At 40.8% G+C, this 25700-nt stretch overlaps 3 protein-coding genes and 1 long non-coding RNA gene across 8 annotated transcripts; 2 read left to right on the top strand and 2 right to left on the bottom strand.

Annotated features, from left to right (window-relative positions):
* Window positions 1-9243: 9243 nt before the first annotated feature.
* On the top strand, window positions 9244-14923 carry LOC111272151 (uncharacterized). Of its 3 annotated transcripts, XM_022853438.2 has the most exons (4): window positions 9244-9693; window positions 13177-13254; window positions 13646-14038; window positions 14333-14923. In XM_022853438.2, exons 3-4 carry the CDS (start codon window positions 13763-13765, stop codon window positions 14585-14587), a joined length of 531 nt encoding a protein of 176 aa, XP_022709173.1. In that variant the 5' UTR covers window positions 9244-9693; window positions 13177-13254; window positions 13646-13762; the 3' UTR covers window positions 14588-14923. The 3 variants fall into 3 exon arrangements, with proteins under 3 accessions (XP_022709173.1, XP_022709181.1, XP_086829336.1); XM_022853446.2 differs by lacking the exon at window positions 13177-13254; XM_086973210.1 differs by having other exon boundaries at window positions 13177-14038.
* A 72-nt stretch (window positions 14924-14995) lies between these two features.
* On the bottom strand, window positions 14996-20317 carry CSN4 (COP9 signalosome subunit 4). Its single transcript, XM_022853392.2, has 8 exons — window positions 19996-20317; window positions 19617-19699; window positions 18927-19075; window positions 18389-18498; window positions 17889-18071; window positions 16938-17176; window positions 15679-15930; window positions 14996-15425 (listed from the first exon to the last, which is right to left on the bottom strand). The coding sequence occupies exons 1-8, from the start codon at window positions 20070-20072 to the stop codon at window positions 15250-15252; spliced, it is 1269 nt and encodes a 422-aa protein (XP_022709127.1). The 5' UTR covers window positions 20073-20317; the 3' UTR covers window positions 14996-15249.
* Window positions 20318-20455: 138 nt separating this feature from the next.
* On the top strand, window positions 20456-22770 carry LOC111272142 (protein N-lysine methyltransferase METTL21D). Of its 3 annotated transcripts, none has more exons than XM_022853404.2 (4): window positions 20456-20643; window positions 21306-21389; window positions 21735-22057; window positions 22206-22770. In XM_022853404.2, the coding sequence occupies exons 3-4, from the start codon at window positions 21894-21896 to the stop codon at window positions 22711-22713; spliced, it is 672 nt and encodes a 223-aa protein (XP_022709139.1). In that variant the 5' UTR covers window positions 20456-20643; window positions 21306-21389; window positions 21735-21893; the 3' UTR covers window positions 22714-22770. The 3 variants fall into 3 exon arrangements, with proteins under 3 accessions (XP_022709139.1, XP_022709146.1, XP_022709157.1); XM_022853411.2 differs by having other exon boundaries at window positions 20465-20572; XM_022853422.2 differs by lacking the exon at window positions 20456-20643 and adding an exon at window positions 20723-20871.
* Window positions 22739-24410, bottom strand: LOC147753838 (uncharacterized). The gene is made up of 2 exons (XR_015315658.1): window positions 24310-24410; window positions 22739-23677 (listed from the first exon to the last, which is right to left on the bottom strand). It is a non-coding gene; the product is annotated as an uncharacterized LOC147753838 (long non-coding RNA).
* Between the last annotated feature and the right edge of the window lie 1290 nt (window positions 24411-25700).

Here is a 25700-nt window from a genome sequence, read left to right as displayed (position 1 = left end):
AAAGCACGGAAAGTTGTTCCGTCGTCGAGACATTGCGTCTTCAATGAGTTCACTCGTGCAGTAAATACAGCATAGGGTTGCAACAGCTTTCCGACAGCAGCAGCAGCAGCTGCTGCCTCAGTCGTCTACGCGATCCAGAGGCAATTGAGTCCTAGTCTGTCTGTAGGTGTGCATGCAGCTCAGGTCCTTTCGTTGGCTGATGCATCGGGACGAAACCAACAGCCTTACGCTCGCCTTATTCTGTCACTTGCCATAGCCGTAGTTTCCTACGAGCAACGACCACGATGGTATTTTACAACAGGAAAAATAAACGACTTGCGCAGAGCTGGCGCCACTGACCTACGATTCGGGCTGATTATTTATTTGTTTGCGACATAATGTGCGAAAGCAGTTACGTATATATGCGCTATCCGTACGCATATGGCGTGAATACGATTCGTTACTGGTAGCTGGCGAAAAAGCTAAAGCGAAATAACTCTTTCATGCCGTTAAGCGCCAAGTGGGAAACCGTGGTGGGCAGATCTGGGGAAGTGCAGAAACACTGAGCTGCTGCCTGCGTCACTGTTGCTGCTACGATCGTCTGCCGAGCCCGCCTGCTTGCCTGCCTCGGAATATTGACCGGACGAGCCGGATCGTGCCTGACTCGGGTCGCGCACGGATGAATCGCTCTTACCAGATGCGCTAGCGGCGATTGTAAATCCATTCTCATACCTAGCCCATTCTGCCAGCCTGTCTGCAAATCTGTGAAAGCGAAGACAATCAAAAATCAACAACGAAACAGATCTCATCGCCGTCATCGTGACGTGAGCTCGGTGTCGCGAAGGGCAACATTTACTTCAAGGCGTTCGCTGGCTGAAGGGTAGTTTCTAACATAACGACGTCCTATCGGTGGCTGACGCCACCACAATGTTATTTTAACTGGTATTATTGTCCTGGTGTTATATCGGAGTATACTACAATGTAGAATATAGCGATTGAAGCAAGTACGTGTTTCGAGTCTCACGTCTGGTGGTGCTGCTATACACCGTTTCAGACTCCCAGCACAAAACGAAATGTGCCTACTGCTACCTCTGCGAGAAACGATAAGGATGAAAAATATGTCTTGGGCGAGCAATACGGCGTTGAGGTGCTGCCAGCATAGAGTTTACATCAATAATAAACGACATATTAAAATAGTCTAGGTACGTTAGGACGTCCTCTGAAGGCTGGCATTGTCTACTTACTTATGGATTGCGTATTACCATTGATATCATTTGTTGATTATAGAGATATTCGGCAGACTTCATTGACCAGCCCAGACGGTTTTGGAGGCTAAACGAATTTGATTAGCTTCTACATAGTGCTAATCTTCAATAGACTGCAAAGCCAATCAATGTTTACGTGTCTAGCACGCAACATCGATCGTGATATCGTACGCAATGGAAGCTCCATTATTTCTCTTATGATTTTTCGTGGCGGCACAGAAGGCCACAGTAAACTTCGTCCCCTGCGACGCTTTGTAAAATGTAGCCGCTAGAAGTAGTGTAGTACACACTATACATATGTACAGCACGAAGTATCAGAGACTATTAACGACAACGAAATGATATATAATGCGTAACTTCTAAACGTAAACTTGGCTACTCTTAAGCCGAAATAGCAGTGCCAAAGGATAACATATTACAGTATATACCGCTGTACTAACATTAGTTAGCAAAATTCGTGCGATTTTCACCGTTGTCGTTTCTTCTAGCTGCGGGGCATGCTTTTCACGTACAAACTATGGCTACCTACAAATGATATAGCTCCGTACCCCTTTTACCCAATAGATATTCTTGACATTGGTAACTAATGCCTCTCGCATTTTTTCATGTATATTTATACTTCACCTAGATCCTGCTTCGATCACTGGTCCGCGTCGTTGTCCACATTTCGCCTGAACACCATCTTTTCAGCCGTTTGGCTTCATGCTGCAAATTCTATCACGTTCCGATCCTTTTTATCTCGCGTCACTCCACACTGAAGATGACCTGCTGCGAGTGGCAGACGACATAAGATGCTGGCATTGCGCCATCAAATGGTCGAGCGTGGAAAAGACTTCTGCTGGATGCAAAGCTTTTTACCGTTCAGTGAGTGAAGTACACAAGAAAGTGTCAGTATGACCAGTACGTCACCCCAGAGACCATACCGAGATACCATGCCGGTAAGTAAGAATCATATGGTAAACTTATCGTTAACTATTTTAAAGACGAGTGGAACGTTTTACTTAAAATCGACTGCTGTTAACAGTGTCCAACGTCAACGAACCATATACTTCAAACCTTCTCTGTTCGCTAAAACGATAAGCGATCGTTTAAGAAGTTTTTACCTTAATTTGATATAGAGCAAGATAACCTTCATGACATTCTAGGGCCACAACTTCCATGCTAGATGCCTGGTTATTTTTTCTGGAATACGTACACAAAATCGGCTAAGCACACTTGAAGTGTCGGGCAGCGAAGGCTTCAAAAAAATATTTCGGTCTCGAATATCCGAGGTTTTTGCTTCTACTATTGCTTGATGCGCATCCAAACCAAATACACTTTGTTGTCCTGGCTATGGTCGACGCTAGACTGTGGTCGTTATACCCATTGGGTAACTAATAAATGCAAATAGGATGACAATTACGACAAAATTTTTAATTCTAACACAGAACAGAAGCTACGTTATCTCGCTTAATGCTCTGTTCAGTGGTCGATCCGATCTTCACTGTGCTAAGTCGCCCCACGATCAATATATCTATGTATATATTACGCTACTGCTGTACCATATGTAATGTAAAAAGATCAAAAATGAGCACAACTGAAAAGATAAATTGAGAAGTTTCTATTTAGTAACTATTAAATCCAAAGAGAGGTTTGTAATCAGATAAGCAGAAGAGTGTTCTGGAAACGATGGCATATTTAGCTAGTGGATTGGGGTACTGGTCTGAACAAGGAAGATCCTGCTATCTACTATACAATGTTTTGCTGCTCAATTTGTACAAAATGCCCTGCATTTCAAAGGAAGATACTGTCATCACTAGGCTAGCCTTTGTACTACATAATCATAACGGGTAACCGCTAAACGATAGCTAATAGGTAATTATAGACGTATCATAATCATAGATAGGCCAGCTAGATTAGCAAGACAAACGTTATTGAACAACACGTTCGAACATCATACTTCTTTCTAGCGCAACAATGTTCAGAGGGTAGGTCGCTTTTGGCTTCGAGTTGAATTTAATTTTATGAGATGGCCAATATTGAAATTGTGGAACTAAAATCCATAAATAATCATTTATCTTGTACTACATTTAATGTCTCCTGCTTCCCATTCACTGTGTTTTTGTGTTGTGTAATTAGCGGATGGAGGAGTATTGCAACGCTCGCCAACGGAAAAGCGGCCAAACGCTGGAAACTAGAGGGTTGACTAGCGTGAGCGAAGAGCCAGTTTGTTGCGCAGCGTTCGCCTGCGCTCGCTGGAGGAGATGTCGATATTGTTCTCGCTGGCTTTCGCTCGGCAGGTCTCACCCCGAGCGCCGGCCGGGATTCGCTGGTATTTTGTGACTACAGCTGCATACTGTGGGGCCTGGCAGTGTTGCAAGAGTGCCTTCTGCTACTGCTTGAGACATGGCGTACACATGCTACACATGTAAATGTCGGTATGTGCTCGCCGTATGACGTGTCGCCTACAATCACCGAGGGCAAAAACTAATTTCCCTCTCGTTTCGATTATTAATGAACGGATAAAGCTTCGGAATTTGTTTTTTCTTCCTCTCACTTTCTCGTTGTTTCCTCCTCTTTGCCCCTAGACATTCACTTCGCCTGCTTGGGCGGCCGAACCAGCCACTATCCTGAGGGAGCCGCCGACTTGTGGACGTTGCCTATAAAACGAACAGGGACAGAAGAACGGTAGAATAAGTCGGAGAATTCAAGGACCCGTCCGGTATGGAGGTTCAGCTAGAAACCCTTATTGTAGAATACATCGACACGTTCACATAACGACAGCAAAGTTAACAGGCCGAAACAACCAGGCGACCGTGGGCTTGTCCGAAGACCCTTTTTGTCGTTGTCCTCGATGTTGGGTTCTAACGGGGCGATGCAAGTGGGGCGAGCTGTCTGGCCTGTTGGCTGATAAAGCAACGAGGTCATTATGTCAAAAATTAAACAGCCTGTTCGCTCACGGGCGCGTGGAAGAGGGCGAATGCGAGTGAACGCCAGCTCAGTTTGATGAATTGAGTGTTCAAAATGTCCCGCGCCAACAGTAGTTGTACCAATCACATATATGTATACACGTATGGTGGAAGCGCCGCCATCTCACAAGCAACGGCGGCAGCAGCAGCAGCAACCAGTAACCATTGCCTGCCATCTATTGCCAGAGGGCTAACTTGTCGCTGAAGCTGCCAGTGCAGAAATCTGTTTCACTTTCTTGTCTTCATACATGCTAACGCGGGGCGAGATCGAGGGCCGAAGATACCCGAACGCACGCTGACTACCGCATGTTCTTGTCAATGGTCGTGAGTCGGAGAGATTCATTAGAACTTTTTGTGGATGTGGATATGGTTGTTGGTCGTTGGCCCGCCAGTGCGTTGGCAAGACTTGGCAGGACTACGGAGACATGGATTGGTGCACCTCCTGGTAAAGTAGATGAACGAGAAATGCAAAGTGAAACGACGGAGAGAGGAAGAAAGAGAAGTAAAGGCTCTCAAGGCTTATGAGCTAGGAAAGTTGTATGATTGGTTTGCGAACGGCACCAGCCTGGGTAGTTGAAGGCCACACAGTCACCACCATCGTCATCGAAACTATACACCGACATCACACTTCCAGTGCCATACCACACCAACGACTTTGACTACGGCTTAGTCGAGCGCCGGCGGCTGCTGCTGGCAGCTTTTCAAAACAAGTGCCGCAAAGTCGAGACGAAGTACTTTTTCTCGCATAGGTTAGGTTTAATCATGGGTAGAAGAAGATGAAAGAAGAAAAGTAATTGAATTTAGGGTTTTGTGCGAACGCTTGTCCGCTCCACGTTCATTAAAGTACGGACGAATGGGTGAGACGGTCAGGGCCCAACGCGGCTTTCTTCACTGAGTGGACAGGAATAAATTAGGATAGGATGTCTGCGTTAGATCAACGCAGCTCACCATAACAGAATGGCAAACGTAAGGAAAACCAGCAAAAAGATAACAGACGAGTACGAAGTGATTGCTATCATCTGACGGCAAATGATTCGTTTTTGTTTGGTTAATCGCTCTGAGAAGAAGGAAGTGAACAAGGTCGAAAATAAAGAAACGGCAAACGCCTTAATCGTCGTTGAGGAGGAGCGCCTAATTGAGATGTTCCAGTGTTGACGGCAGGCGAGTGGCCTACATTGCACGACTTTTTTGCGCGCGAATTAGCGTCATTGGCCTTCGAATATAAGCTATTGAGTCCTATTTTTATCAGTGAAATTCTGCTGCAAATGGCGACGAGTTTGGCTACCAGTTTGCCATACACCGTCCGCCAAGCAATGTGCTATAGTCAACATTGGTTAAATTGTTCGATGAATCTGCCTTAAACTATAATCTATAACAAACTTACTTTTTGTTTTCTTTATACAGCAGTGCAATACACGCATTCATCTGCAGCTTCTACTCAGCTAGCCAGCACTCACTGGCTGGCGAAAGTCATCATCAGTGCGGCTATCAGTACTATCAATTTTTTTTCTTCATATGAGAATTTCGGTAAGACGTTCTAAACATTTTTATTACACGGACCAGACGACATCGAGCAAGCCGTCTTCGACACTATTAGCATGGCCTAAAACGACTAGTAAAATAGAAAGGAAAAAGCTACTCATTCACTGTTCATATGTGACTACATGAGATTTCGAAAGGATGATTAACCGGGGGATCCAACATTATTTTATGTTCGCTTCTTATTCGATTAGTTTCAGTTGACTTGCGGCCCATGCGCGCCTACTCTGTTGGGATTAGTGGACATTTTTTATTCATTTGCCTTCGACAGAAAATTACAGTACAAACGTGACACACTTGCCGCCTCTAGCGCTCTAGAAATCGTACGATTGAGGCCGACCGTTGACGACAATCATTTTAAGAGTTAATGCATGCAGCTAGCCCCTCACTTGCCAGCTCGTACCATCGATGTGCCTGCTGCTGCTCCGGGTTTTGTCTCTGATTTGGGTCGCACTACGCCGTTTGTTTGTATACCCGTATCGACGCTGACTGGTGTCTCTCTTTTCGCATTTTCGGCAGCAATGGCCATTGCCACGCCGACAATTCTCAAGAAAGTTCCGTTCAATCTTATGGTCTGTCCCACGTCCGAATCGCGTGCGGACTTCCATTGACAAGATCTCTTGGTGGCCGGGAATCTCCAGAGCCTCCAGAGGGATGAGTAGGAGAACAACACAGAGACGACAGGATGGCGAAAGCTGGCCTGACTAAGGCCGTTGGCACATGTCCGCAGACGCTGCAGCGGCAGCAGTGAAAACGAAAATAGGAAAAGCCGCAGTACCCTTCTCTCTTCTTTTCTCGAAGAATCGAATCATTCGAAGGGATCGACGAAGGATTTTGTTGTTGATATTTATGTCCAACCGACTTGAGCAAAGGCAATGGTTCGGTTTGTGCTGCTTATGCCAGACATATCGTCTGCCTGCGCTGCTATCGCCTGCTGGCATGCGACTGGGCGCGCGTTAGATCGACATAGATAGTACAGACAAACTCAAAGAGACTTGGACTGGCTGGGAGTAGAGGGGGCAAAAGCGAACGAATCAGGAAGGTAGACTCTGATGCTGTAGAGCCTACGCCCGACTTCTTCGTCACTCAGTAAAGCCTTGTCTTCTGACCGACATGGCACCGATGTTGCTGCATCTTCGAAGGCATACAAGAGACCACAATCACCACAATGACGCTGTAACTGCGAACGCTACGAATGAAAGTGCGCCGCTATGTACGAAGCTACGAATGCCGAATGTAAACTGTGAAGGGTGCAAGGGCACAAAAAGTTGCGCCGGTATTGGATTGGGTAGGCGGTCCACCTGTTCCTAAATGGGACCACTTAAGAATAACAACCTCGCAACGATTACTCACGTGCGTTCTGTTGTAGGGAGCTGTGTTTGATCAGAAATGCATCGTCCAGAACAATTGAAGAGAGAGATGTGTGCGCTTCCTCTGCGATCTATATTTATGTGTTTTATAGCATTGATACCGATCTGTTTTTGTTGATATTCGTTTTACCAACTGAAATATAGTACCTAATACTCATCCATTCATACTGCATATATGTGAGCAGTTGTCGAAGCCTGAGAATTTCCACTAGCAGCTGACGCTTACGTCGTTCCATAAGAGAGAAAAAGCGGTTTGGGAGTTGTTGTTTACAGTTGTAATAGCGCACTTTCTATTGCCGCATGCGAAGATCTCGCGAACGACGGGCAGCCTGATAACGCTGTGGTGTGCGCAATATAATTTAGAGGGACAGGGCAAGAAACGGTGATGATGAGAGGTAACTTGCATGAAGGTGGCGCTGGCCTCCGCCTCGCACTGCCTGTCCAGTCGGAGACCCCGCAGAGACGCCAAAAGCTGGCCGAGCACGAAGCGAGCTCAAAATCAAAAAGCCTCGTTCGATTTAGAATCCAACAAAATTGAAGTTTTAGGTTTAGTGTTGTTCTCCGCCACAATGCTCGACTGGGCGTGCCAGCATTATCGAGGCATCCGTGAGCATTATCGTAAGGCTTATTACTTCATCTGCCAGTAGAAAGGAAGAGATAGTGGAAACTCACGACTCAAATACGCCTTCACTTAGTTAAAGGGCAAACATAAACGATTGAACTTTAACTATATATATATATATATACGTTTGAAAAAACATGCAGACCCTAGCGGAACTAGAAGTGCATTAGATGCGCATCTTCTATCTTTATCAATAACTTTATCGAAGTAATCGATCACCAGAAATCTTTAAGTGAACAAGCCAACTTCGGATGCACCTTGCAAGTATTACACGATTACACGAGCGCTGCGTCGCGAGCTGAGGATGAAGAATCTATTTCATTATTTCTTTGTGCTGGTTGCGTATCATAGATTATTATTATTATTGCTATTATTATTATCACGATTTCAAGCAGTGATAATCGCACGGAGGCCATCTATAGAAGATGCGCCATTTACGCAACTTTAGGAAAAAGGAACAGGAAATAAGCAAGCGTATCAAAGCTTACCGGGTTCTTCCTCGTTTTGACATCATTATGCCGAAGACAAGTTGGACCATATTCTTATAGAAGATGATTATTCTTATCTTTTATAAAATGTGCCAGCATTTTTCTGTATATTCAAAATGTTGTTAGGTAAAATGTGCTTGCGCAAGTATCGATGCCCAGAGATTTCTCAACCTTACTGGAATTCAACTGACCCAAACAGCCGTGTGTTTGCTCTACCGATATGGCAAACTGAAGATGTAGTTTGTCTGCGATAGAGAATTTATACCTGTTTGCTTTGACAGTCGTTTCCAGGTTACGGTAAAAGAAAGATAGCAATTGAATATTGAGGATGAGGGGGAATTTGTGTATGTCTAAAAAGAAAACGTAAAGTAATATATCTCCGTTGAGATATCGCCTGATAAAACAGAAGCCAGTACAAAGTTCCCAGATCGCAAATCATCGCGTGCGAAAACAGAATAAAGGGGGCGAGAGCCAGACTAGCACTGCTACTATCAGTAACAGCTCTGCGGAGGAGCGTCGTTTTTCGATCTAAGGATGTTGTCATCCAGAGAAAACTTACGGATATATACATGGATCTATGTACAGTAGAAATTGTTGTAGAGCATGTGCTAATCGTATTTTCCATTCTGCTGACTCTGCTTATGCAGCTTGCCGCTTATGTCTTATATACTTAGATTCGTTCGTCCGTGCATCTGCGTGACTTCGCATGCTTCTCACCAGTAACACCAGCGCGATCAACTCAATACTGCCAGCGGCAACAAACTTTGTTCAGGCACCGTTGCATTATCTCAACGTACGGAGAAAACAAACATTTTGAGACTACACGGATAAATGGAGGCCCTCCACCTTGGCTTCTGTTCACAAACTTCTGCCGCTTTGACCACCGATTCGACCGGGTGAGCGTGTCTGACGTCACTCGGCGAAACGGTTGGTTTGCCGTTGGCGCTACTGCTGTTATTGTCACCGCCATCGTTCTCGTTGTTTTTCGGCGAATTGAAAATTAAGCGTGTCCGCATATATTGTGCAGTTTACGAGCCCTTCTTCAGTTTTAGGATGTGGTTGGCGTGTAGACGGCATGCTGCTACCGTCGCTCCTAATACAATCGTATCTGTCGTCGCGGCATCGGATGCTTTGTGCGTCCATTCCCTTGCTTTCCGCGCAGATTTTTGTCTTTTGGGTCTGCTGTTCCATTTGTCAGCTCACCGCCTCTGGTCTTCTGCGGCAAGGTCTCTATAGGGAACCTGCATGCATGTTTGTATTCACGGCGAAGCTGTAGCGGAAGAAAGAAGAAGCTGTAATCGTTAAAGAAACTGAAGACCTGCACGTAAAATACAGGCAAAAAAAAACAAGCGTTTCAACATTATATCGCTTTCGCCTGAGACTAATAGATTAATTGAGTCGAGACAATATTGAATTAGTGTTGTTGTCCTCGTTAGCGGAACGGTTAATGTTTAAAGTCATCTTCATCGCCAGACGAAACCGGTTAGTACCATGCAGGGGAAAACTTTATCTGTGTGGCTGAGGTGAATTTTTTTTCAGCGAAGAAAGATACACACAAATAGAATTTTTTTAACTGAGAACAAAATATTTGAGTTGCCTTTTGTGTTTCTTTTTTAATGATAACAGGAAATTTCATTTCTTCTATACAACTGTAAAAGGCTAGGGGAAGAATAGACTTTTAAAGTAAGTCAAGCTAAAAATAATCTTTTATTGTACGCTTGAACATCTAAAAACGAAAGCGGCTCGTTCTTGAAAAGGGGGTTACTCTTGACAATTTTGTTCATGCTTCCAAAATAGCTTCTTTCAATAATATATTTCTCAGTGCATCATATGGGGAATAGCTAAAAGTACTTCGCTCAAAAATTAAGTTTATCTATACGAGTATTATAAAGACAAAGTGTAGGTCGTATTTCGATTGATCCTAATCTTTTGTCTCTTGGTCAGTTGTAACTAAAAGCGGTGCCTGTATTGCACTCTTATTTTTCTACAAGAAGGTCCTCTCGGAAGATTCGCCGATACAAAAAAGGAGGAAATAATCTTTTTTAGTTCGTGCAATAATCTGAATCTAATTCTTGGGCAAGCTACGTCTGTTCCGACCTGGTCTTCGCGTTCGTTTAGTAAAGATCGCATGAAGACCTCGAAAAATGTGGATTCCTCTTTTCACGCTAAGTGCCCGTTATAAAGACATCGTCGAATTCCCGAACTAGCGCCCACTTCCTTCGTTCTGTTTCACTTCATTCTATAACTAAGATATTTTTTTAATAAAAATATCTCATCTTATAGGGTTGCAAGCTCTTTTCCTTAAATTATGGCGCACAATAAAGTTCCACATAGTTAGAGTCGGTACTCTAACAAATTTGATCAAACAATGTTAACTTTCAAAGCCAACCTTGCAGAATTAAAACGAAATATTTGCAAATGCTTTTTGACCTATGAAAGCGACGCTGTTCTACGTTACATTGGTGCCCTACATGTCGATAAAGAGATCGGCAAAAAGTGTCAAATCGCTGACAAGTGATGTACATGTCGTACGATATTATTTTGTAGCAGCGGCCCTTGCAGCGATAACTCGCGCTACTCTTTGGGGGGTACTGATGCAATTTTTGTCTGCTTTGGCTCCGAGTAGAGGGGGGCTAAAATCACAAATTAGTGATTTTTCAGGAAGATCTAACACACTATTTCCTGCTGTTTCCAAATCCCTAAACGATTTCTACACGGTCTCTATGGGATTGAGATCTGTCGCTTAAACATCGTTGGCAGCGAGTAGCGTAGAAATATTTCGGACTATGTGACAGGACGCTGTACCGTGTATAAACACGTAGCTACCATCAGGAAACCATTCCTATACTTGAGATAGCACTCTTTCACTAATCTCAGCTTATCTCTGCTGTTCTAGTATTACCTGTGCAAAATATATCATCCCAATGCCTTCACCAGAAATCATAGGCTACACCATAACTTTTGACAGACGTTTGATTTTCGACATGATAATTTTCAGAACATTGTTCGCCAACACGTCGAAAGGCATTTTTTCCGACAATTTTAAAATGAGATTTGTCTGAAAGACAGACTTTTTCCTAGTTCTGAATAGTACCATTTTTGAATTGGTTTGCTCAATGAAGACGGGCTCGTTTCATTCGGGTGGTCAAGGTTTCTTGGCAGGTCTACTGCCCTTGAGCCCAACCTCTGAATTAGCAGCAATGCATAATTTTTGGCACTGCGAGTCCGTGGTTTTTTCATCTGCTTTGAAAGACATTATACGAGAATCTTTTTGGACATTGTGAATAAGTGCATGGTTCTCCTACCTCGTAGTACATCTTTTTCGATTCTTGTGATCGCTTTTGCGTGACGGCAGCGAGAGGTTTTCCGTCAGCCTTCCAGCAACATGAAAGATTACGTACAGGTAAATATGAAACGTTGCAACAGGTTCGCATTATTTACATTTGTTTTGACGGACCAGTCTGCTAATAGGTGGTTTTTGCTCGTCAATGACGTCTGTTCCTTTTCCCACTTCGATACTTTACGTACGAAAACAGTTACACCGGTCTAATTCACTTCGACACCTCTACTTAGTTGTCCAGCGTTGACAATGGCTGTGTTAGATGGTTAAGATAGAACGTTCTGAATATGGTACGAAATATTAGGACAAAATGTAAATGTTAGATTCGCTGAAATCAACTTACGGCGAGCTGTCACACCTGCCATCACTGAAACACGATACGTCAGTTTTACGTACCCCATCGTCTGTCAGCAGTTTAAAAGTGTCCACGAATTGCTTCAACGACATAGTACCAACGTAAAGCGGAAAATTGCCGCTTTTATAGGCCAAAAGCCCTTTCAAAACATCATATGCTAGTGCTTCGTAATTAAAACTATCTGATTGAATTTGAGCATTTGATTGAGTACCGACTGTATTATGACATACAGATCATCACTAACCTGCGGGGCGTGTAGTCGGAATAGAAGCAAAAAAAGTAAGGAATTTGTAGCTTCAGATTCATACATTTAATGTATGTGGACAAATACGCAAAGATCTCGGTGGCCCTGCTGAATGATGACATTCGAAATTGTGAAGGGTTTTAAAAAGCGTGTTAGATATCATACGTATTCTAGGTCGAACTATATCTTTTGATACACCTCTCAAAACCATAAATCGAGGCCATACGGCTAGGTAATAAAAACAAGTATCTAATGATGGAAGAGCTAGTATTTCTAAGAGAAGCGTCACCTCTACTACATGAAACGAATGTTATAAATAGTAGCGATATTTTCAACTAGAGTAATGCAGGCATTAATAGATGCGAATGTTCAATATAACAAATGATGTTTAGTAGAATGTAACTACTACGTGGTCTGTGCGTAGAAATATGAATTGATACTGTTTTCGATTTGCTGCAGTGCCGACAAAGTTATAATTGATTTTGTCACCTACAGCAGCATTAATTTAAAAGACTGACTATAATCATTGCTTTAAAGGCCAATTAATATAAAATGATTTCCTTTATCTAATTACCTATTTAGGTGTTGTTAGCTGGATTCTTACCAGGAAATTATTACCTCGAAGTATAACGAGTATCTTTTCTATTCATCTTATATAGCATATCAATAACAACGGAGCGTAATTTAATTTAAGATACCGAAATTTCGACATCTTGGTTAGTCTACTGAAGTTATTCTAAATAATCAGAGGAAGTCTACTAATATCCGAGAATTTGTGGAGAATCGAACAAATTCAATTGTCTAAATATTTTCATCCACAAATCGCTATTTGTAATGGTGGGACAGTAATAACCTATCACACTATTAGCAACTGCCAGTATATCAACAACAACTCCAACTTTATGTGAACACCTTGGGAAATTAATAGCAAGTGCATTTTTCTAATGCATGCACTTTTGAAGTCATATTTATTCGCCAGAATAGCTGACTACTTATAGTTTAGTAATTAATAATCAATTTTAACAGTTACTGATATCGTGACGAAGAAAACGGAGTGATGACCACGGCGATCCTTCCTCGAAGCAAAGATACGGTCAACGCAACGTAAGGGAAGGAGCAACCTGAGCGAAAAACGCACTTGTTTCGTTTTCTATTCGTTTTGTATAACCAAGGAAGTACATTGCATAATTTTAAGACCATTTGTAGGAAGCATTGTTATACTCTCTAATTATCCAACATTTATTTTTACTCCATTGTTGCAGTTATTTATGAAGATTTTTTACAGCTTGGCTCGTTGAGTCTTAAGCCTACAGATTTTATATTAATAAATAACAACAATCTGTTATTTTGTAGACGTGTATTTCCACACTGTATCTGTCATTAGCAAAAGCAATAAAAATTCTCTGCCGTGTAAACCGCGAATCGAACTCTTTGTGTCAGACAATAGAGGTCATACTATTTGCCGAAGACAACGTTGCCTTGCGTTGAGTTTCAGGTTGTGTGTGTCTTTGGCAGCCACGCTCGTCTGTTTTCGGAAATCGCCTTAAACGGGAATCAAAAGGACTGAGCGAACTCGAGGTTTCAATTTAGCTGGCGTAGCGTATTGACAACTATGTCCTTTTCGTTTGGTCCTTTTGGCCGAAAGAAGAAGGGCTTGAATGAGCATGAGCGTCAGGTGTTGGCAAAAATACGTGAGGAGCAGAAGCGGGATATATCTGATCATGTCGTCGACGAGGAAAAACTGCGCCAGTTGTATAAAGAAGAGGAATATATTTTTGAGAGACAAAAGTGCATACTTGATTTATATGACGATATTGGGGAACGCCAAGCTGCTGTCGACAAGCGCGTGAAAAAACTACGCGAAAAAAACTCTATTGGACGCTATAAGGTTTGTTCTAATCTACTATAGTTCATTGATAAATCTGATTATCATTGTTACCAAAGGAGGTTATATAACTGAGTTGCACTGACGCTGTGAGAAGAATGTTAAGTCGGCTCGTCGCTTCATAAGTGTATCTATATGATAGCTTACTGGTTTAATATTTTGCTTTCGTTTATGCTCATGTCGCAAACAGCAAAATCGATTAGTCTGAGAACGTGGGTAACAAAACCCGACGAGTTTTTAGTACGGCCTTTCGTCTGGAGTTCAAATTAATCGCCGGACGCTCTAATCTTATTACAGGGAGACTGCATTGAAAATATGGAGTCATGGGATGGGAAGACCACAGTAACAGAGACGGACGATCCGACTGTCGTGGAGTTACAGGATGAGGCGCTTATGATCATTCGAGAAAACTGGGAGACGAAGTTGGCGATTGATGCGGCAGTTGAAGAGCTATACGAATTGGAATTAAAGCTAATGCAACTAAAGGTTGATAAGATGTGGGAGCCCCTAAAGGATCTACCGCCGAAGAATTTAATGCCTATCAATGTCTGACTAAATTACTTTTATGTAACTGCACTGCTACGGGTAAATTCTTGAAAGATAAAAATATTTAATAAAAGGTTTTCAAATTAATTTGAGACAAAGTCAAATTGCAGGCCACGATGCGCCACCGGAACTATATTACCTAATTTTTCCACAGCAGTGGCTGGTCGTTTTTGGGCTAATTATAATTTGTCATTTGACGTTAATGAAGAATCCGATACCCATATCACGACGAAAAAGAACGTGGAACTATAGTCAAAAACATTCGAGCAATTAGCAAACGGATTTTTGTACAATTCTGCCTTCTGTTGAACAGATAAAGCTAATTTATTGAGGAAGTTTTTATTTTACTCGTTCTCGTTTAAGATATATAAGACGATATAGCAGGATATTTAGGTTATTCATGAGAGGTTAATCTGTCTTTGCAAAGTATGTTTTATTAAAAACATAGTAATGTTTTCGTACAATGAAAAACAAACTATCAGCTTCGATTGTAAAGTAAATGTGTACTGAGATTATCTTTATCACGTTTAATTTACCAATTTACTTCTCTTCTGCTTCACATACTTTCCATTCGCACGCGATAACATTTAAGCCGAAGTATCGCAGTATTTCATACTTCGCTGCTATCAGATTTCATATACCGGTATCCTCCCGAGAGTCCTAACGGTTTAGGACACCATTGCCTCTTCTTTGTCCTGCTCAGATCGCTGACTGTTCTGGCTGGAAAAGCCCGTCAATTGCGACAGCCATTCTGGATGACCTGCCGTAATCTTTTCAATAACTCCGTTAACTTGTTGGCATAGCTGTTCGATTCGTGAGTTCCACTGAGGTAATACGTCCGGCTCTGGAAATGAAGAAACACGATAATTTACTAATTACTTTGGACCTTAAACGTGCCGATCTGAGTAGTTTAACTTTTACGACTTCATTAACTATTGACGCTGTTGATATGAAATGTGTCTATAATCTGCAACTAAAATCTCCACTAATTTCAACAAACTTTACTATGCTAAATGCCACCCATTCGATGCTCTAATCATATTTACCCAGTACCCAGTGAACCTTAACAAAGGCTACGAAATTGTCCAAAAACTTACTATGGAATTCTACACTGCCGTCAATCTGATCAATGTAACCGGCCAAACGTTGTTCAGTGATCATTTGGCTGGCGCACTTCTCCGCTCGTTCAGCCGGAATCTCGAGTAATGCACCGAGTTCGGCGAATGTCACATTGTCATAGAGTGCTGATGCTGATAGGAGATTGTGCTCAACGATAGCGCTCTCCAGGAACGAGCGGCCGTCTTCTTTCAGGCCCTTCTGGTGTGGCTTTAATAACTGGCTAAATTCGTCTGTAACAAGAAATGATAAAACACAGGCAGTAGAATCATTATTAAGCTACAGGGTAGTAAGATGATTAAGCTGTCTTGAGGAACGGACAAATACAATTGTTTGATGCCTGGGAGATATGTTAAAGTAGGCCGAATGCAGCTCTTAGTTATAAATTCAAACGTTCTCTGAAAGACTTTTGTTTCCTAAGAAAAATTGCAAAACATTAACATCAATTATTCAACGCATGTTACCACTTGTTTGTTGGATTTTTAGTAACGCTAATCGATACATCTCGATGAAGCAAGTTGAAATACAACACGTCCTTTATAGTAGTAAAAATTGATATCTGTATTTGAAAACAGCCAACGACCAAATGAGGCAATTTTTTCGCTAACATCACGTTGGGATACATCTAAATCTATGGAGGAAAGTGTTTCAAAGGTTCACAATAAGATGACTTGATATATAGCTCGTTTTTTTTACCAAAATCTCAGAAATCGGGTCATACGGGTCACCGTTTGAACGATGAAATGGCATTCTATGGTGCATTTTTCCCCACTAATGGACAGACCTCGACAAGATGAACGAAAGTCGGCCGGGGGTCAGCATACCCGACAACGGCACAAACGTGTTGACTGTGTGCCCGCGACATTGTCGAATATATCAGCCCCCGGCCGAAGTTTCAGGAACATACGTAAATCGAACCAAGCTCCGATAGACTTTAACTTGATCTTGCAGTCGGTGAAGGCCAATATATTAACTCTTAGTATCCTCTTAAACTATCCTACTTACGTACTTTCCGGGGACCGAGTCAGTTTGTCAATCAACGGCAATCAGCCGCTACGAAACCAACTACATTATAGGTCTGTTCAAAATCAGCGCGTCACGAGCGAGACAAATCCATAGCTAGTCAAGCCCCTTGGAAAAGCTGACTAATATCATGATTATTATTATTACCGATCGCCGCTCCGATTAAAAGTCAATTTACACATATAAACATGCATTAGAAATCATCAAATCAACATACCGAGTTCACTCCGTTTGATAATACGATCGAGATGCATTTTTTCAAGTATGTTAAAGCTTGGCAGACGTTGAGCTCGCTCGTCTTTGAAAAGGGTTGCTAACAAGCGCGAGCGCACCTGACCAGCAGATGCGAGTGTTGCACAAATGAGGGCATTGGTTAGAGCCTTCATTTGGGCTTCTTTCGAAAGACCCGAGTGGTATGATAGTTCGTTGTACTTTTGGGCTGCTTCCATGAATTTTCTGCATTTATGAAAATAATTGAAAAATAGAAGTGAAATTAGAATATGTTACGAATGATCAGCTTGAAGTGTCCCTAAAAACTCGAAATGGGTAATGTATTAAAAGCGATTCGAACTTAAAGTTCAAATTTCAAATTTAAAAAAAACCAAAGAATTTAAATTATTTCAGGTAAATCATTTTCAAACATAAAAGCCCCAAGACAACATCAGTCTGAAGAACGATATAATAGTCTCATTGAACATAACTGGCATGTAACAACAATAAAACCAGCATCGACATCAAATTACCGCAAGCGGTGCCTAATAAAGCTTATTCTAAGCGGAGTCTTTTGTGGTTCTTAATCTAACGGATATAGAGTGATAAAGAGTCCTAAATTACTGTATTCGCGGCTCGGAGAATTCATTGGATAGCGATTAAGCTAGCGACATCCTATGACCATTTCTATTTAAAAAGATACTTACATAAAAGGCTAGCAGCGGTGAACGTAATATGTAGTTGTTAATACAACATTATGTGCCTTAACTCGATAATTACTGATTAAGTTAGTGCGAAGCATTTACAAAACTAATTATATATGACACACGTAAAATTGAATTATGAAATTCTATCCCACTAATTGAATCCTTTTAACTTTTAGAAATATAACACGACCGAAGTATGAGCACGCTCATTAGATCGTATTTATATTGGCCCAGCTAAACCCAGCACTTACCCCTTGAAGTCTAAGACACGAGCGTGACATTCCTTGTGCAAAATGACAAATTCAGGTTCTTGGTCAGCATGAAGTAGGGATGCCCGGTTGACGAACGTTTCAGCCTTCATGATCTCACCGCAATCGAGGTATAGTCGAGCAATTCGCAGATATGTTTTAAGCTTGTAATCCTTAGTATACTGTCTGTGTTTATAAGCACAAGATTTAATGATACAGAAATTGTTATAAAGCAAGCACATCTTTATATATGCCTACGTTTTTTTTAGAAAACATTTTGCCCGTACTTTAAAGGCATGGAAAACCTCAGCTAATGCTACAGAAAATTTTTACCAAAGTACACTATTGTAGAATAATTCGTAATAAAATATATTAAGAATAAAATATTTTGAAAAGATTGATGACACGACTGGAATACCAGAAGTTCGAAAGAGACATGCGGTAGTACTGTATGACATTAGTCTGACAACGCTAGAGGTCGCATCCTTTAAACGTCTGTTTACTTTTGTCCGTTGTCGAAAGGTATCTCACTAAGGACGGTAGCGGCCTCTTGCCAGCGATCTTCCTGCTCCAAAATGTCAGCGAGATGTTGTCGAATTGTGGAATCTTGTTCCTGAAGTACATAGCCAAAAGCAGTAACAGTAAAACAAAGACACACTATCTTCTTGCGAGTCTTTACGTTCAGTGGTATATTTGGGTTCCAAACATTCACAAGGACTTGTCCAAAAGACAGTGTAACTTCGCGGATCTCGTTAGTCTCATTGAAATGGGTACTTTATTTGCACCTTCCTCATACGCTATCTCCTCGTACGCAGATAGATGTGAACGCAATTTAGCTCTGTTACTATTGATATTTGAATATCGGATCTTATGTATGGATTATTTAGACATCGCGCTCCAAACATGGCGTAAATGAAAGCCATGTGTCAAGGGTTTTGACAGACTGCTTTATCCACACAGGGTAATCATAATGACCTAAGAACGCAAATATGTAAAAAATGTTGGTGTTTCTTAAAAACCGCGAGAGCATGAGGCACCAACCTGAAATGAAATCAGCCGTGGCTGTAATTTGTCCAGTGTGAAGAGACATAACTCCTTGGAAACAGGTCCAGTGCCCATGTGCTGAAGCTGTACCGCTATATCACTTAACAGCGGGCGAGATGTTACTAGAGAGACATTTTCATTGATCACTGTAAAATAAAATAACATAAAAGAGTCAGAAGGCGAAAACTAGCATAAGCTTCTAAATACAGTTTTTTATGCAGAAAGTGTGAACAAATTACTAAACTATTTTATAATATCACACTGTTGCCCAGCGATGATAAAAAAAAACCTGATTATTGTCGTCAATGTTTCTTTCTTTAGGTAACTATATTCTCAATAAGAAATATGATGCTGGCTCTCTGCCGTGATTTTAATGTGATTAGGAACAATGTCGAAAGTTACCAGTTTATATTTGCACACTTGCCTGAAATAGATATATATATATATTTATTTTGTCGAATATTCTTTCTTGACGGATTCGTCGAATGAGAGCTGAACAGGACTACCCAGTAGTACATAATATCGCACGAGAAGATACTACATGTCGAAACTTAAACATTGCTAAATCTTCAGCACTTGGAGAGTTCTAGATGACGTTATAGAATAAGGATCCCACAGGTTTCATTGTCTGAACCACGTGAAAGCTATGTCACTCATTTGCAACTAGAAGCCATTGCTCACACCGACCTGATTCAATAAATATCTTCAGCCCCTCACTTCGTTCTTCGTCGTTAGTGATGGCCAAGATGTTCTCCAGCACCTCACGATACCTGAAGAGATACAATCATAGAGGATGGCGGTGGGAATGTTAATTTAATAACGAAGCAGCTTCAACTACGAGACTAAAAATGCCTAAACTCGGTGCGCCCAACTTGTAAGTCACACTGCACAAAATTTCTTATTCTTCTTATTACTATTATTATTATGCAGTTTGTTTGGGTAAACGAAAAACTATTTTGTGCAGCTTGGCCCTACTTCTTGATAAAAATAACACTATTATTTGACTATCGTCCCTTGGGTGGCAGTACTCAAAACAAAATAGACGAGAATTAGTAAATAAGCTTACCGATCAGCTTGTTCTTTCGGCGTTCCCTGTGAACTCCCTAAATTGGCAAGCAACTGACGATACTGTACTGCTGACATCTTTGCTGAATGATTCACCTTTCTTGAAACGACAGCAGCTAATTATCCGGTACCTTCTCTCCTAGTTTTTTCTGAATTTAATATGAATTCCCCCTATAATTGTTATTAGTGACGCACTACACCACTGGTATAAAAAATGGCAAACAAATAAGCTGCTGATTCGAAACCAGTACAACCTTACATCCCATTAAAAATATCGCCGAATCATACGTACTACAAAATTCCTCTGCAGGTTGTGTTTTTCGTGTTTACAAACATATGCTTCGAAAATCCGAGAACTGTCCAGATACGAGACAACAGCAATGCAGGTATCTGGGTTTTTGCTTTGGGTGAGAACGCGATGGAAAACGCGCTGTGGGGAGAGAAGGTCGCTCAGAGTTCCCATAGGAACGAATATTTTGAGCCGAGAAGCGCTTAACCAAAACGACGCTACTGTGAGGGCTGACTATCGGAAGGAAGGAAACATTTATCGTATACATAATGCACAGCTGGACACGAAGGTTGTTGTGCAAAGTAACCTATTGCTAAACGTACATGCATGTCGTGGTATTTATACTTGGCACGAATGCTGGTGAGCGCGTTTGTGGTTATTTTTTATGGGGACTACATAGAGCTGAGTGATATTAAGCGCTAGTGAAATTCGGTTGATATTGTTGTCACAAATTAATGATCTGCGTTAGTTTTTGCGCTAGTAGCAAATGTCGAAGCATTAACAAGAAAGACTGTATTTAGATACAAACTATATGCTCATGGACATTTTATACATTTATGATATTTCATTTTTGATTAACATATGAGTGTTAGTATATTTTGATGGATGCGTTAGCATCCACTTGTTTAAAAAATTTTTTTGATAGTTAGTTTGTGTTTTATTGATTATAATCAGATGAACAACAGGCATTGCTAAATAAATACAAATAGCTTATATAGTCACTGAATATAGAATAACTGTTATTATATGTGCGAATTTACCAAGTACCCTTGTGTTTATTGGCAACTGAAAAAGAGTGTTTAGTTATTAAACTAGGATATAGTTTTGCAACAGTATTTGAGGGTCTATACTGTACAAACGCTTTTATATTTCTATTTCGACGTATATAAGATGACAGATATTTAATTTCGTAGGTATTTGGTTCCACAAACTAGAATACGCCTTTTTGTTTGTATTTTTATCACTTATATTTACCTTATATATATGTTCATGTGCTTATACATATATTATATACTGTTCAGTTTACAGATAGAGTGAAGGGTGGGGCATTGATTTCAACGGGGTTGACCATATTATCCGTGTACTCGTTCCTGATCTTCGCTGTGGTACGTTTCCAGTACAGCTAGCTAAGTTACGTGGTCAATACATGGTTTTAAAATCTCGTGAAAGTGATCTTTTTGCTTGCAGTTCTTTTAATACAATACGAAATCTAGTGAACCTCAGTTGTCTTATACAGATTTAATTCTTTCGATGTGCCTGTTCGACGCTAGGTCATAATGATAACTACACGCAATTTGATTCTATTTATGGTGCAGTATTTATGGTTTATCCTTGGTGCAGTGATGTATTATGGACAGCCAGATAATAAATTAAAAAACATCACCACTATCGTGACATACTTTATATGAATTTACTAACATTTACAAATGGTTGTGATTTTCGTGTGACAGCCATTCTTCGAACAAAATCACCCATTACGTTCTTATGTTCCCGGGCCGTTGTATCTCTTCGGTATTCCCGCGCTCATCTTCAGCTTTAGCTTTGTATACGCGACTTTCTTCGTCGGTTACTGTCTGAACAGGGGTGAGACACCGTTTTAACCGTTAGCAATGGTGGATCAGAAAAATAGAGTGGAGGCTACGTTAGAGACGTTTACTCGTGAGGTTCGACTGGACCACCTGAAAAGGCCGCTCATCATCAGTCAGCAGTCACCGAGTGACGTCGGTGGCGTCGTCTGGGATGGTGCGCTCGTTCTAGCAAACTTCATCTCTAAGTACGCTTTAAATACTTGCTGCACGTGACCATGTGGCTTTCCGTGACTGCACTGTTTTTTTCTGAATCATACTTTAATATTGCCTCATCCCTTTTGCAGTTATAATGATTATATAAGAAATGGATGTGTTTTGTTGTTATCGTTGCAGGTTTAAGGAAGATTTTATGCGTGATGTGACGGTCGTAGAGTTGGGAACGGGCACGGGGCTCGTTGGCCTGACATGTGCCACGTTTCCAGCTAAGAAGGTGATTCTTACCGATTTTGCCAAATTTAAGGAACTTGTTGAGAAGAATATCAATGAAAATAGAGAGTTACTACGTGCCCCATGCCAGTTTGCAACACTTGACTGGAATCACCCAGAGGAACTAGTCCTAGATGAAAAGCCAAAGGTGGTAATTGCATCTGAGTGCATCTATTACGGTGACGCTATTCAGCCTCTCGTTAACACGTTAAATTATATCAGTGGACCAAATACTAGAATTTTTATCTCGTTTGAGTTTCGGCCGCAGAAAACACACGTCGACGCAATGAAGGAGTTTCTGTCATTGTGTAGAAAAAAATTTGTTGTCAAAGAGGTTCCGCTTGAGGAACAACATGAAGATTATCGCAGTGATGATATTAAGATACTTTTACTAACAAAGATATGTAGTGATTGATTCAATTAATAATAATTTACTGGAATGCTTTTTGTAATGAATAAACCTTTATTTGGATATTGAGTTTTTTTCATTAAGATTCCTAGAGCAGGCCAGGTACCAACAGTTGGTATAAGAACGGTGACTAAGCAAATACGAAATGTGGCCTTATACGAATGACAAAACTAAATGGGGCGCTGGCTAGCATGCTCATATAAGTACGCCTACTCAAATATTAGCATAGATTAATTTAAAATAGCAAGTAGTTGCATATCTCCAATGGTAAGCCCAGTTAGAATGAATCTATGCGAATGCTTTTTTCTGACCGCAAGGGCAAGTACTGAAGAATCCAGAAAACGCTTCAGAAAGATCGAAAGAATTTCTGAGTACCATCTGAAGCATAACCTTGTTTACTGATTGGCATGATTCCAGAATCTTAGTGTATATATCTAATGCAGGCATCTGAGTGTAATTTACTATCAAGCTGTATGGAGTTGGATATGTATTTAGAACCTTTAATTAACAAGTGTATGCCACATCATAAATCTCCTCTTCTATGTCCATTGATTCCGAAACGCTACAAGATAGGTGTTGCACTTACCCCGTTTTCTCTAATGTAATCAGATTGTTAAATTATCTTTAGGCTAAAGCGAGCGTGCTATGACTTGTCGTTGCGTAAAACTTCAAATCGTAAATCTACGAGTAATTTTGCGCACTATTCCTGAACCACGCGTTCGATAATAATATAAATGGTGGATGAACATACTTCTGCTGTTTGTGGGTGGAAAACTTAGACAAGTTATTTGGTAAAAGAGCGAGACGTAGACTGCTCATGATATATACTAACGAAAGACTAACTTCAGCAGTATATTGTAGGTCCATAGTATCTATGTTCCGATTTTCACGTCCGGTATCGACGTTTGGCATTCGACCAGACGGCTGATTTCCAGCACGCAACGAGGTATTTCCTTAACCGGATGCGAACCTGAACAAGAACGTGTCTCAAAGATTAGCACCAAGCTATCACGGGAATAGTTGATATTCTGATATGGTATCGTGATCCTACAGTTGAATTTTATTTCGCAAATATTCTTAAACTGAATTTAACTATTCTCTTCTTTGATGCCGGAATTTGAAAATCCTGCTCTGGCCCAAAATACGACACAAAGGATACAAAGCCAGTAATTTCTATAAATGCCTTACGCAGTACCATTATACTGTACTGAAATTAATCGGGATGCGATGACAGCAATCAAAAGATGTGAGAGGGCTATACGAGAGGCCCCCATTTTGTCATCTGTGCATTGAAGCGAAGTAACCTACAATTTAATTGGAAAAGACCGATAACGTTCTTATACAAATTAGACTGTAACGGCAGAAATACGCTAAAAACCGATCGAACATAAGCAGCAAATAAGAAAGTAAGTCAGATTTCTAAACTAACTACTATGTGAGACATATACAAGCACCAAGGAAGGTCTGTTGCTATTCTAAATCGACTGTCCAGTAAATAGATCCCAGCTTGTTCCAGAGTTCGCCACCACCTCAACCATTCCCCGGAACTTTGGATTTTCCGTATTTCAGGTTTAACTTGCGTGTTTGAATCCGGACAATAACTTGCAAAATTTTTGCGTAGAACTTCCTCGGAAGAAAATCTGTATCTGCATGCACAACGAACACTATGGCTCTGGATTCAGACATTAGATTGTTGAAGCGTTTAGAGCCTGGAAAAGAGTGTGCCTTCTGTAAGTGAAAAAATGCTGGCGTTATACATGTGTTATATGCAAACAATATCGGAAGGGCACGTGGAGATTGCGTGGCTGCAAAGCCGAATACGTACTTAACAGCTTCCGTAATAGTGAAGTCCGAAAATTCCAGAGCTGGAAGCTACGGGGAACTCCACGACGAGGGTCGACCAAAGACCGAGAATCTAAAAAAGTGTCGGGATAAATTAGCATTTTGGGAAAGATCGCTAACACAAACGTACAACTACAGATGTTGCTATGGCCTGGTTCTACGAAAGGTAGGTGATTGATATGCTGCCGCAACAAACAGAGACAGAGGTTGTCTGAGTTAGCTATATAACGTGAAACGGTCTCAGAGGATGTCACAAAATATCTATACTCATTGTGCAGTCTGCACTAAGCAGAAAGAAGCGAAACTTGAAACTATAGATAATATAATACGTATTCTCAAGAAAACTGGGCGACTTCAAAAATGATAATTTGAAATTTGTTACATAGCTTTGTTACAGTGATTTTATTCCGCTATGATGAAACATTTGAAAAAGACATTTCCGGCTTCACAGAAATTCTATTTAGATCGTATACATCAAAATAAAATAATTTGACTTTTATATTTCTAGTCCAAACTGAATACGATTTTCTATAGTGCATTCTGTTCAGGCTAACGTAATAGAAACCCACTTTTGTTTCTACTGGTTGCTATACAGAATGCTCAAAAGGGTAATGTATTTGTAAGAGATCTACACAAAGTTCAATTTTTACTATAATTGTTTGTAGAATTTCTTTTTAATTGCCTTCCATTGACATTAATTTAGTGGCGCGCATTTAATAACAAAAGTATCTATTAAAATTACTATATACTAAGGAAAAGCTAACTTTTGCTGCTTTAATCGAAGTTTATCATCCCAAACTTCAACGATTATTGCAGTAGGTTTGTAAACTTGCATCTTCAAACCTGGTGCTAAAGATCAAAATCTAATTGCCAGCTGAAAGTCAGTAATTGTTTTTGAAATACAATAGTTGAGCCTTATGTGAGTTGGCCACAGCGCACGTACGCATAATTGGCGTGAATATAATTACAGTTTGTAGTCATTATTTATTTTAACTTTGTTTACACTTGGATAATTGCCCATAACAAGAACAGTGGTATTGAGGACTTTCTACTTCTTTCAAGACGAAAGAAATCAAAGTTGTGTCCAAAGAGGATGAAATTATACTTCCACTTACTTTGCTGTGCGATATTTGCAACTGAATCTGAAATTC

The sequence above is a fragment of the Varroa jacobsoni genome, unplaced genomic scaffold (assembly GCF_002532875.2).
Source record: "Varroa jacobsoni isolate VJ856 unplaced genomic scaffold, vjacob_1.0 scaffold_184, whole genome shotgun sequence".
In the NCBI taxonomy this organism is placed as follows: Eukaryota; Metazoa; Arthropoda; class Arachnida; order Mesostigmata; family Varroidae; genus Varroa; species Varroa jacobsoni.
This window is presented reverse-complemented; position numbering and strand designations above follow the sequence as displayed.

What these genes read in the sequence shown, in the direction of transcription:
- CSN4 (XM_022853392.2), bottom strand. Translation starts at nt 20,072, where the DNA reads ATGTCAGCAGTACAGTATCGTCAGTTGCTTGCCAATTTAGGGAGTTCA. An exon ending in GAAGATATTTATTGAATCAG is followed by an intron (nt 19,076 to 19,616) that starts GTCGGTGTGAGC and finishes TTTATTTTACAG; the next exon opens with TGATCAATGAAAATGTCTCT. An exon ending in CGGCAGTGTAGAATTCCATA is followed by an intron (nt 15,426 to 15,678) that starts GTAAGTTTTTGG and finishes CTTCATTTCCAG; the next exon opens with AGCCGGACGTATTACCTCAG.
- LOC111272142 (XM_022853404.2), top strand. Translation starts at nt 21,894, where the DNA reads ATGGTGGATCAGAAAAATAGAGTGGAGGCTACGTTAGAGACGTTTACT. An exon ending in CTAGCAAACTTCATCTCTAA is followed by an intron (nt 22,058 to 22,205) that starts GTACGCTTTAAA and finishes TTATCGTTGCAG; the next exon opens with GTTTAAGGAAGATTTTATGC.
- LOC111272151 (XM_022853446.2), top strand. Translation starts at nt 13,763, where the DNA reads ATGTCCTTTTCGTTTGGTCCTTTTGGCCGAAAGAAGAAGGGCTTGAAT. An exon ending in ACTCTATTGGACGCTATAAG is followed by an intron (nt 14,039 to 14,332) that starts GTTTGTTCTAAT and finishes ATCTTATTACAG; the next exon opens with GGAGACTGCATTGAAAATAT.